General features: G+C 36.4%; 1 protein-coding gene across 1 annotated transcript in view; it reads left to right on the plus strand.

Moving 5' to 3' along the window:
- Positions 1 to 12,380, plus strand: part of KCTD9 (potassium channel tetramerization domain containing 9) — a 38,234-nt gene that overhangs the window by 1,174 nt on the left and 24,680 nt on the right. Inside the window, exons 2-3 of the mRNA XM_025463069.3 lie at positions 8,212 to 8,333; positions 11,245 to 11,288. Of these exons, the coding sequence (XP_025318854.1) occupies positions 8,212 to 8,333; positions 11,245 to 11,288 (166 nt within the window). The remainder of the gene's footprint in view (positions 1 to 8,211; positions 8,334 to 11,244; positions 11,289 to 12,380) is intronic.

Genomic DNA, 12,380 nt, shown 5'->3' on the forward strand with positions numbered 1-12,380 from the left:
GCTAAGGTGAAGGTAAATTGGCCTCACTGGAGTATTGGCCAGAATACAGTACTTTATTTCCCGCAAAGTTTGGAAACAGTACGTCTTTAAATAGTGTAATTGTGCCCCAGTATTTTAGAAAAAAAAAAAAAAAAAAAGGCTCTCCAGCTACTCTGAGATTTTAAATAAATCTGCTCCAAAAATTTGAACCACGGTCTAGTGTGTTGACTATAATTTTCTGATGTTTCTGAGTGTGGAGATCTAATAACCTTAAGAACGACTGGCGTGTATTCAAGTTCTTGAGTTTTCATAAATGTTACTTCAAAATAGACTTCTGAAGACTGACTTCTGACATCAGCGTTTTCTAAACCTGTATCGTTAGCTGCTAATAATCTAAAACTTATTGGTACTGGGAGAAAAACAAAAAAAAAACTTCGTATATCCAGACGGTTGTAATATGTTCTCAAAAACAGACCTTTGACATTTTTATCCAGCATCTCTTTGTTCCTCTCTAAAAGACAAGATGTTTGGACTAAGTCATAGATATTTGACTATGCGCTAAATCTCCTCTGAAACCACTGAATTTTGTTCTTTCAAAGCTTGGCTGTGTTAGTCTTACCATATATATATTTTTTAAAGTATCTGGTCTTGACTAGGTTAGGTTAGCCGTTTTTTAAATAAAATTGTACTTGTTTAAAAAAAAAGTTGTACTTGTTTTAAAAATATTTTCTAGGGAATCTCAAAAGATTGGGAAAATTACATCGCAAGTAAATAAAGATAAATATGTTTATACTAGTAGTAAAGATCATATGAAGATCCAAGCTGGGGCAGCCCTGGTAGCTCAATGGTTTAGCGCAGCCTTCAGCCCAGGGCCTGATCCTGGAGGAGACCCAGGATCGAGTCCCATGTCGGGCTCCCTGCATGGAGCCTGCTTCTCTCTCTGCCTATGTCTCTGCCTCTGTTTCTCTCTCTGTGTCTCTCATGAATAAATAAAATCTTAAAAAAAAAAAATCCAAGCTGGAAAATTACTAGTATGATTCAATAATAGTAAAAACAAGTCATACTATAATTCTTACTACTCAGAAAACATACTCTATGCCAAAGTTCTGTTTCCTTTCCTCTTTTTCCAGCTGATTAAAAAATATATATATGTACTCTAATTACTCTTGTGTGACAAGAGTCCAGAATAATACATAACAGGTTACATGTTTGTATAAATAACATGACTAAGCCAGAATTGGCATGATCATGACATGACGTTCATGAAAAATATGCTGAAACAGAGCACTACCATTAGAGTTTGATATTGGGATATCTGTCACTTCCATTATCCCTTCTTGACCAAGCTTCTGATTTTTCTTCTTCGTCAAAAGATGAGTATCCGTTTTGTCAAATAGGTTTCCCTCCTGTAATGCTTCTTCAGTGGTTGCCAGACTGGGCCATAAAGCCTGGGCTTGGAGAGACACAGAGATACTGCAGGGAACTACATCATATGCTTTCCGTGACTTTTCTGTATACTGAATAAACATAAGTGTAACTAGTGCATGCTTCGGTGTTGTAGAGAGGGCTGTGCATTTTCTAAACCCGTGCTTTCCATGGTGCAATAGTACACCACAGAGGGTGTGCAAGAGGACCCAGTAGAGTTTAAGAAGAAATACACTTTTTATATTTTTACTTAGAAATCTAAAATCATTTTAAAATGTGGTTTTTCAGTCCATAAAGACACAAGTGCTTTCAATTACTCAATGTGTAGCCTGTAGGCTACTTAGTAGCCTCAGGTCTACTGAGAGAAGGGAGTCTGTTCACATGAGAAAACTACTTCACTGGTTGGTTCTGAATTATGACCTACTGAATTATGCAAGTGCATGTTAAGATTTGAATTATCCAGTTTTAACTAAATTAACCTTCACCAAAATGCCAAGTGGCTTTAAGAAGCTGCAGACTGAAGACTGTTATGTGAACACAAGTAAGCAGTAAGAAAATGGCAGAGCTGCCACTTCTCCAAAAATAAACTATGAGATTTAAAAAAAAATGGGGGGTGCCTGGGTGGCTCTGTCAGCTAACCTGCTGCCTTCAGCTTAGGTCATGACCCCAGGACCCTGGGTTAGAGCCATGTATTGGTCTCCCTGTTCAGCCGGGAGCCTGCTTCTCCCTCTCCCTCTGCTCCTGCTCTCTCTCAAAATCTTTTTAAAAAATTAAAAAATAGGGCAGCCCGGGTGGCTCAGTGGTTTAGCACCGCCTTTAGCCCAGGGTGTGATCCTGGAGACCCAGGATCAAGTCCCACATCAGGCTCCCCACATGGAGCCTGCGTCTCCCTCTGCCTGTGTCTCTGCCTGGTCCCCCTCTCTCTGTGTCTTTCATGAACAAATAAAAAATTTTTTAAAAAAATAATAAAATTAAAACTTAAAAGAAATGGATATCTGGATCTGAGAAATCAAAAAGTACCTTTTTTTTTTTTTTTTTAAGATTTACCTATTTATGAGAGAGCGCACATGTACAAGTGGGGGAGGAACAGAGGGAGAGAATCTTTCAAGCAGACTCCCCAGTGAGTGTGGAGCCGGAATTGGGGCTCAGTCCCACTACCCTAAGATCATGACCTGGGCCAAAACCAAGAGTTGGATACTCAACAGACTGAGCCACCCAGCTGCCTCCAAAAGTACCAAATTTTAAAGAAGACTATTTGAAGTCCTGTTTAATAACTACTATTAACAATAAACTACTCTCCAAGTACATATTGTTCTTTGAAACATTAGCCAGTGGTGGGATGAGGTCATCCTAAGTAGCAAGATGTTTAAAAATATTTTCCAACATATGAAGACAACTTGAGATGTTTTTATTTTCCTTTCTTGTTTGTTTTTTTTTGTTGTTGTTGTTTTAATTTTTATTTATTTATGATAGTCACAGAGACAGAGAGAGAGAGAGAGGCAGAGACACAGGCAGAGGGAGAAGCAGGCTCCATGCACCGGGAGCCCGATGTGGGATTCGATCCGGGGTCTCCAGGATCGCGCCCTGGGCCAAAGGCAGGCGCCAAACCGCTGCGCCACCCAGGGATCCCGCTTTCTTGTTTGTTTTTAATGTTTAAAATCAGTTTATATTTGGTAGCATTTCACTAAATTTAATGGTAAATAGGGGATTTTTACTGGCCAGTTCCATATTCTAAGTTGATAAAAGTCCTCATTTGGGAAATTGTATTGTTTTTTTCTAATTGTGGCATAAACTTTATAAATGAGTAAATAAACACACAAATGTTTGAGCACATGCCCAAAAATGTTTTACTGATGGAGTATGCAGTCTAAAACATTTGAAGGCCATAATCCTAAAAAATTGGGATCTTCAAATTTTAGGTTTTTTAGTTGCTCCAAAAGAATCAGTTGTATCCTTTCATCATTTCTCCATATGCCTCAGAATTCTCATTTTTTTCTTTTTAATATTCCCGTAAATAGCATTAAGGAATTTGAAATGAGACTCAGATGTCTGACAGTAGTGAGTGGCTTCTGAGTAACCTGATGTCAATTCAAAATTTCTATACATCTTGAATAGAAGTTGGCCTTTTTAACTTCAGAATATTTATCAATGGGCTGTGCGAGTCATAGACCTTTTGTATACTGAAATTTAGTACCATCTTTGTATGAGGAACCATGCCATACTTACGGCAGACATAATGGAATGTGAAATAAAATTCTGTACTGATGTTTACACTCTTTGTCCAGGACATAATTATTTTCTTCTGGCTTTCATATTAGGTCAGAAATACGTTGTTGGTGTTAAGTATCCAGATTTGAATCCATTAAGTTGAAGAAAAGTAAAATCTATGCAATCTTTTCCTATTGAAACGTAAACATTAATAGGAACTTTGCTTTTCAACTTTAAACATTTAAAAAACATATTTGATACATATAAAGAATATTAAAACATATAAAAATTAAGAGGAAAATAATATACCAAGTATCAGTAAACCTGCCACACAATGAAAGAAAAAGTGTATTACCAAAACTTAATGTTCTTGTCCACTTTACTATCCCCCTGCTTATCCATAAAATCAGCCAGTTTCATGAATGCTGTAGTTTTCTTTGCCATGGTTCTTTTTTTTTTTTTTTTTAAGGTTTTATTTATTTGGGAAAGAGGGAGAGGTAGAGGAAGAAGGAGAAGCAGACTCCCCGCTGAGTGAGGAGCCAGATGCCAGGCTCCATCCCAGCACTCCAGGATCATGACCTGAGCCAAGGCAGACACCCAACCAACTGAGCCACCCAGGCATCCCTCTTTGCCATGTTTCTTTAATAGTTTGGCCACATATATATGTATAACTAACCTATATATTGTTTTGTCATCTTTGGGATATATCCTAAATTGGCGTCATATATAATCTTTTTGGACTTACATTTTTCATTCAATATATTTCTAAGGTTACATCCATAATGTTCTATATACTTCAATTTTTTTCACTGCTTTGTAATAGTTTATTGTATACAAGTACTATCCCATTTTATCTATCTTCCTGTCAGTGGACACTTGGGTTATTTCTCTATATTTTGCTATTAAATTGACAGTGTTGCTATGACTGTTCCTGTGTATGTATCCTGGTACACACATGCAAGCATTTTTCTAGGGCAGTGGATTGCAAACTTTAGCATGCATTGGGAACAGCTGGAGGAATTGAGAAACCACATTGCTGGGCCATACCCCCAGAGCTTCAGATTCAGTAGATTTGGGATGGGGCCAAGAATTTGAATTTCTGACATATTTCTGGGTGATCCTAATGCTGCCAGTCTAGCGACCAAATTTCTCAGAACCAATGCTTTGATGAATATATATGTAAGTTGTACTAACAGTTCACTTTGAACAACATGGATTTGAACTACATTGGTCCACTATGTGTAGATTTTCTTTTTCAATAAATACACTATAGTCCTATGAATGTATTTTCTTTAGCATACTTTATTGTAAAAATAGAATAACATACAAAATATATATTGTTTATATTATTGGTAAGGCTTCTGGTTTACAGTAGGCTATTAAGTGTTTGAAGAGTCAAAAATTATATGCGGATTTTTGACTATTCAGGGAAGGGGGAGTTGGTGCCCAAAAGCCTGCATTATTCGAGAGTCCAGTGTATTGGCTGTTAGGGTACATTAATGTTTAATTTTTTATAATGTCAAGTTGTTTTTGGAGGCATTGCAGTAATTTATATCCCACTAGCATTGCATAAACCTTGCCACTGATCCGCATCCTCTTCAACACTTGATATTCTCACACTTTTTAATATTTACTATTTTAATATTTGCCTTCTTAGCTTAGAGTTTAGTTATCTTTTTTAGGAACAAAATAATTGAAAAATATGTGGAATTTAAGAAAACAAAGAACAAAAGTGGGGGGGGGAGAGAAGCCAAGAAACAAACTCTTAACTATAGAAAATAAACTGATGGTTTGCCAGATGAGAGGGAAGATGGGTTAAATAGGTGATGGGGATTATGGGGTGCACCTGTGATGAGTAGCCAGCGTTGTGTGCAAGTGTTGAATCACTAATTGTACACTTGAAACTAATATTAAACTATTAACTGGAATTTAAACCCTGCACCAAAAAAAAAACACCCACCCAATTTTAAATGTATTAAACTAAAAGTGTAGGTAGAGTAAATTGAATTCTGTGTTTAATAATTGTGATTGGTGGTTTGGTTGGGTAAATCAGCTTGCATAAATTGAATAAGTATTTATTGATAGTGTATTAGGTAACAGATAACATGGGCATGTAAGAAAAAATGCTTTAGATACTACACGTGTGGGTTTTAATTTTTAAATTTGAATTATCTAGGCTACAATTTGAAAATGGTGTTTAAAGGCAAATTAAAACTCACTAAATTAATCTGTCCTCTTAGACATGGTAAAACATTTACTGTCCCATTTGACTGATGGTCTTCACTTGTCTTGGGGTCTGAACTTTAGAAAGGATTAATAGTAGCATATTATGATGGTCATTAACTTGACTAGAGGCATTTCTCAATTTACTCTATAGAATGCTTCCATTCTAAGTATAGTGCCTCCTTTATTAAATTGGGTAATCACAGTGATGTGGGAACCCCAGGTCCACCCTGGGGGGCATACCACACATAAAGCAAATAGCCTTTCTTAGCATGACCATTTTACAAATGATTGGCCTCTTTGAGGTCTAAAGTGAGTTTAACATATAACAATTAAACCTCATATGCACGATAAAGATTAATTTTTTTTTAATTTTTTTATTTATTTATGATAGTCACAGAGAGAGAGAGGCAGAGACAGAAGCAGGCTCCATGCACCGGGAGCCCGACGTGGGATTCGATCCCGGGTCTCCGGGATCACGCCCTGGGCCAAAGGCAGGCGCCAAACCGCTGCGCCACCCAGGGATCCCAGTCTCTTGTGTTTCTATGCTTTGGATTCTTTTCTGTTTTCTCTCCATACCCTCTCCCTTAGCACAAGTGGGTTTGCTTGTACATAAAGCCTTATGTATTCTCTCTTCCTTTTCTCCCAGGAACGTGTATCTGTAGTAACAGAATTCCAGGCTCTATTACAGAGGTGAAAAAATGATAGGAAATATAGAAGACACATTTTATTCAGGTTTCAGTTACTTATGGCATGTTTGCTGTGTCAAGACACTGTGCCTAGTGCTTTGCATTATTATTTTTTACCATGGCAAGATATACAAAAAGTTACCATTGTAGCCGTTTTTAAGCATACAATTCTTTGGCATTAAGTACATTTACGGTGTAGCCTCACCACTACTTCCAAAACTTTATCATACCAAATATAAACTACCCATTAAGCAATGACTTTGCAGTTCACCCTTCACCCTGATTATCTTTATTCTACTTTCTGCCTCTATGATTTGCCTATATCATATAAGTGGGATCACATATTTGCCCTTTTTATGTACCTGCCTTATTTTACTTAGCATATGGATTCAAGATTCGTCTATGTTGTAGCTTGTATGAGAATTTCATTCCTTTTAATAGCTGAATAATATTCCATTGTGTGTATGTACCACATTTTGCTTATCCACTCATCTGTTTAAGGACACTTGGATTGTACCTGACTTTTAATCCACCTACTTCCCTTTAAATTGTGCTTGCCTACCACCCTTCCCCAGAACTCCCCAGCTTGCAATATGTATCTGTCCTTTTATCCTTATGGTCCAAGAGAAAACAATTGGAATATAAGTACTCTTGCACATTTCTATATTAGCAAACAATTCCCTTCATACTCTGCTCTTCATTTCATTTATTTAACTAAAAAAATTCAAAGTCTACTAAACTCTAGTCACTGGTAAACAAAGATTCAGCCTTGTTTTTTTATTTCATATGGCTCCTTGATCCAGTATCCTGTGGAAGGTCGATTGGCTGTTCATTCTTCATGTTCAGCCCCTCATCTACATTTTATTCATAATTTTTAGAGAGCCTAACTGATAATAGCACAACTATACAACTCAGCCACCGGGCCACCGGGAACCCATAGTTAAAATTATACTGGAGCAAAAAGAAACTTAACTACATGTAGAGATTCTCAGCCCCCTACCTAAGCATTTGCATTGCTTATACATGTATCAGACTGTGTCTGATATAAAGCAGGAGAAAAATTCACTGCATCTCAGCTGTTTGCTGTATTTAGAATGTTAGCTAAAATCTGGCTTTTATAATATAGGTAATTACAGAAGAATTAAGTGAAGTGGGAAGTTCTTACCTTTCATGTGGTGGTAGCTGATGTAGTAAATGTTATCATAAACAGTAAATCATTCCTGTTTTTAAAGTAAGGCATGTATAACAAAGGAATAACACAAAAGCAACGTTGTAAAGACTTAATAGGTCTCAGAAGCTTTGTTAAGCTCTTACCATGCATTAACTCCTTTCATCCTCATGACCTCATGTAGGTGTGATTCTTACTGGTTTCTGGTTAAAGCAACAGAAGCATAAAGAGGATAATTTATCTCGTCCACTAGATAGAAAAATGTCAGAATCTGCATTCCAGTGTGGGTCTGTCTTTGGAACGGGAGCATTATTTAACACATATAAGACCGTAGATTATTTTTGTGCAGAGATCATTTCTTACACTCTAGTTCTGGATTTCAGCAATATTAGATATAAAAACCTCTCAAAATCTCCTTTTATTTGATAGTCTCATTTTTAGTTTTGATTGTAGTTTGGCGGTTTATAATTTGTAAATAATGAATTCATTATGTAAGTTGTTAATCTGGTGTGTTCACAGGTGGTCGCTGTATATGGAACTTTATCTGATTTGCTTTCTGTGGCCAGCAGTAAACTCGGCATAAAAGCCACCAGTGTGTATAATGGGAAAGGTGGACTGATTGATGATATTGCTTTGATCAGGTAACCTTCACCTTTTTATAAGCTGTCTACAGTGTCCCCTCAACATGTTGGTGCTCTGCTGTTTCCCTTAAGTAGTAGTTTAATTACTGGTAAGAATATAGAATTTTGGCAAATGATTGCCTAAAATTTGCTCTTTAGAATTTAAATAATTTGAACTTACTCTATAAGATAGAAAATCCGTAGTACATTCCAATATTCTGATCATCTTTCTGCATATTTCATACATGGCTATAAGGAATTTTTTCTTTATGTTATTAGAGATGGATCTAATAAGACATGCAATTTGGGATGAGACATGCCTTTAAAATGCTGTGGAAGTGCATAACTTATTTTGGTATTACAAAATTGATGTACATACATTAACTCATGATTTGATTGCTTCTGAACATGTGCTTTTGTAAGATAAATTTTTCTCTACTTCTTACAAAAATAGTCTTCACAGAGAGGCAGGCTAATTTACTAAATGACTAATTGACACAAAGCCAGTTCACCAAAAATCAATTTGTCACATGACCAATTTGCCAAGTGTCTTCCAGGTATTAATTTCACCACGTCTTTTCTACCTCTTTTCCCACTGGCTTATAATTTGGATTTAGCTAATATCCAATTGATATGTTTCAAAATCCAGATGCCTAGAACCTCTGGAATTTCTGATTCTGAAGACATACGTTTTTTAATTTAGAAATATGATTGATCTCTTTAATTTTTATATGTTACTGCTTATTGTTCAATTCATTACCTAAGAATGCTGTGACTTTAATAAATCTCACAATGACCTACTTTGGTGAAAACTTGCTAAATAAGGTAGAGCTTTAAGTAGGGTTAACTCACCAGTGATCCACCACAGTAGTGGTTTTCTGTTTATTGGGTTTTGGTTTTGTTTTTTAAATATCCCAGGTAGATATATCTCTTTAAAACAACTGTTTGTTCACCTTATTCCATCCTCATAGGATCATAGAATTTTGGAGCAAGAAGAGGCTTAAGAAAGAAGATGGGAAGGGAACACTAAGTGCTGACTCTGCCAGTTGTGTTGTATTGGCTTTGCCAAAGTCACCTCATTTAATTGGGGAGGCCTGGGGTTTTTTCTTATTTTTTTAAAAATTTTATTTATTCATGAGAGACACAGAGAGAGAGAGAGAGAGGTAGAGACACCGGGCAGAGGGAGAAGCAGGCTCCATGCAGGGAGCCCAATGTGGGACTTGATCTTGGGACTCCAGAATCATGCCCTGGGCCGAAGGCAGGCCCTAAACCGCTGAGCCACCCAGGGATCCCCAGCATGGGGTTTTTTAAATTGATGATATGAAGACAATGATGTGCTAAATTGTAATAGCTAATACAAAACTACAATAGCTAATACAAAACTAATACAGAGCTTAGTTTTTGTTTAAACTCAGGTCAGAATGACCTTTCAACATTATATACTGCTTTTGAAGGTAATCGTTTCTAATCTCTTCATTTTATAAATGAGAAAATTAAACACCTGAGAATTTCAATGTTTTACCAGGGTCATACAGTTTAGTAGTTGATTTATGTTAATGAGAAGAAAACAAATGTTCATACTAGTCTTAAAAAGTTAATTGGCATAGTGAGCAAGTAGAAGAGATTACAGACTTAAAAGATGCAGCTTTAAAATCCAAATCAATTAGAATAACTTAGCTTTTCAGCATCTGTCTCCCAGCTTCTTTTCCTTTCGATAGATATTTAAGTCTTGTTGGATGCTTTGCATCAAGCCAAATTTCTCCTTAACCCAGACACTACCTCTATGAAACATTCAGTGTATTCCTGTGAAGCCTTATAGGAAATAAAAGTTTCTACAACATAGGTCAGAAGTGAAGCCTTCTGAACTAGAAAATATCTCCCTGTTTAAGAATTTGTGGCTCACAGTATAATCTCTGATCATTTATTTACACTAATGGTGAGATATGTTGAGGTAGGGGAGGAAAATATACACTGATAATCTAGAATTTTGGATTACATGCAATCATTTGACCTTTGAGTGTATGGTGGGTGTTTGTTTTGTTTTGTTTTGTTTAAGATTTATTTATTTATGAGAGACACAGAGAGAGGCAGAGACACAGGCAGAGGGAAAAGCAGGTTCCCCTCAAGGAGCCAGATGTGGGACTTGATCCTGGATCCCACAGGATCATGCCCTGAGCCAAAGGCAGGCACCCAACCACTGAGCCACCCAGGTGTCCCTAGTGAGTTTGGTTTTTGTTTTTGTTTTTTTTCCTAGAGAGTTTTTATAACAAAGTTATACTTGGAATTATATTCTTCCTAGATGTAACATGAAAATGTATTTTTATTTCCAAAGCACAGAGCAGCTGATAATTTAGAAGAAAATCCCAATAATTTATTTAGGGTTACAGAATTAAAGTATAAAAAGAAGAGTTGGCTATGGCTTTAATCCTATCCCTTGAGTGTAAAAGTACATTCCTCAATTGATAAGAAAGTGGAATTTAGGGGATCCCTGGGTAGCTCAGCGATTTAGCACCTGCCTTCGGCCTAGGGTGTCATCCTGGGGTCCTGGGATCAAGTCCCACATCGGACTCCCTACATGGAGCCTGCTTCTCCCTCTGCCTGTGTCTCAGCCTCTCTCTGTGTGTCTCTCATGAATAAATGAATGAAATCTTTAAAAAAAACAAAGGTGGAATTCACATAATTTGCATAGTGGGTTTTGTTTTGTATTTTCCATTTTAAAAGTTCTTCCATGTACAAGATCTTATTTAAATTTAAATCCAAAGACAGTTAAGAAGTTAAGCAAAGCACTGGACACTTAGTCAATGTCTTTGCAATATAGATTAATAGCAAAATCTGTCTTCTACATAATTCTAAAGTATAGCTCCTCTAGTCAACTGATAATTAATGTGATTTCTGGATTTTGATGGTGGCTTTTAAATTTTGATTTCCCCAGGGATGATGATGTTTTGTTTGTGTGTGAAGGAGAACCATTTATTGGTAAGTGACTTCCTAACAAGCCAATTTTATCTGCCAAAGTGAAAAAAATATTTTACATGCACTTACTAATAAGCTTAATATTGACAAGGATCTTGTGGTAGCACTCAGATCATCATAACTTTTTGATTCTAAACTGGGTATGTCTGTCGAAGTAAAGTTTTAATTTGAATTCTATTTTAGTATGGATACCTCATCTTTTACTTGCTTTTAAAATGCTCTGGAAGTGCACACGTTTATCAGAGATGACATGATAGGGTCATTCCAATTGTGGAAACTACAACTTTTGTGTTGATATTTTCTCCTTGTAGGTGTTAGGTTACAGATTTTTAAGTGTGTAGTGCTTGCACAAGTTAGTGTTTGACAGTCATTCACAGTGGTCGAATCAAATCAGTCAAAATGACTTGTTATCAACCACATACAAGATACACATATGGTATCTTTTGATTTGGAAGAAAGTTTATACAATTCTGCATCTCAAAAGAAAACATGAGGCTTAGATAATATCACTGTTCTTTAATGAGTATTTGATGTATTTAGCTCCATACAGCCTGACCCTGAATATTTAATAATTTGTGTAAGCCATCACAGTTATTGCATTTGGAGAGAGGAGGGAGTTCTCAAGATCATCACATGAGCAGTTGCCAACTTAGAAGTACATGCTCTTACCTTAAAACAATGAGCACATCTTTTATCCATTAGCTTAACAGAGTAGTTAGCAGGCAGTGGTCGCTTTAATTGGTTTGGTGCACACATACAAAATAAAAAGTAATTCATGTTTTTTTATTGTTATGAATGCTTGGATTTAAAAATATTTGATATGTTTTCATGCTCTGTGTTTATTGATGCCCGTACTATTTTACATTTGGCTGGTCGAAACCTCTTCAACTCCTTTTGATATAACCCCACTGGTCTTTTATAGCTTCCTTACTGTCTGGAATAACAGGGTGTTCATCTTATACTTCTCCTGTTTCAGACCCAGATCAATGTTTTTTCCAAGAAGCCTTAATTTCTTTTAGTAGGAAATATCATTTCAAAACAGTCTGGATGCCAGACAGGCTCATTGCTACTGGGTTCATTATTTTTACTAGGCTT

The sequence above is a fragment of the Canis lupus genome, chromosome 25 (assembly GCF_003254725.2).
Source record: "Canis lupus dingo isolate Sandy chromosome 25, ASM325472v2, whole genome shotgun sequence".
Classification (NCBI taxonomy): Eukaryota; Metazoa; Chordata; class Mammalia; order Carnivora; family Canidae; genus Canis; species Canis lupus.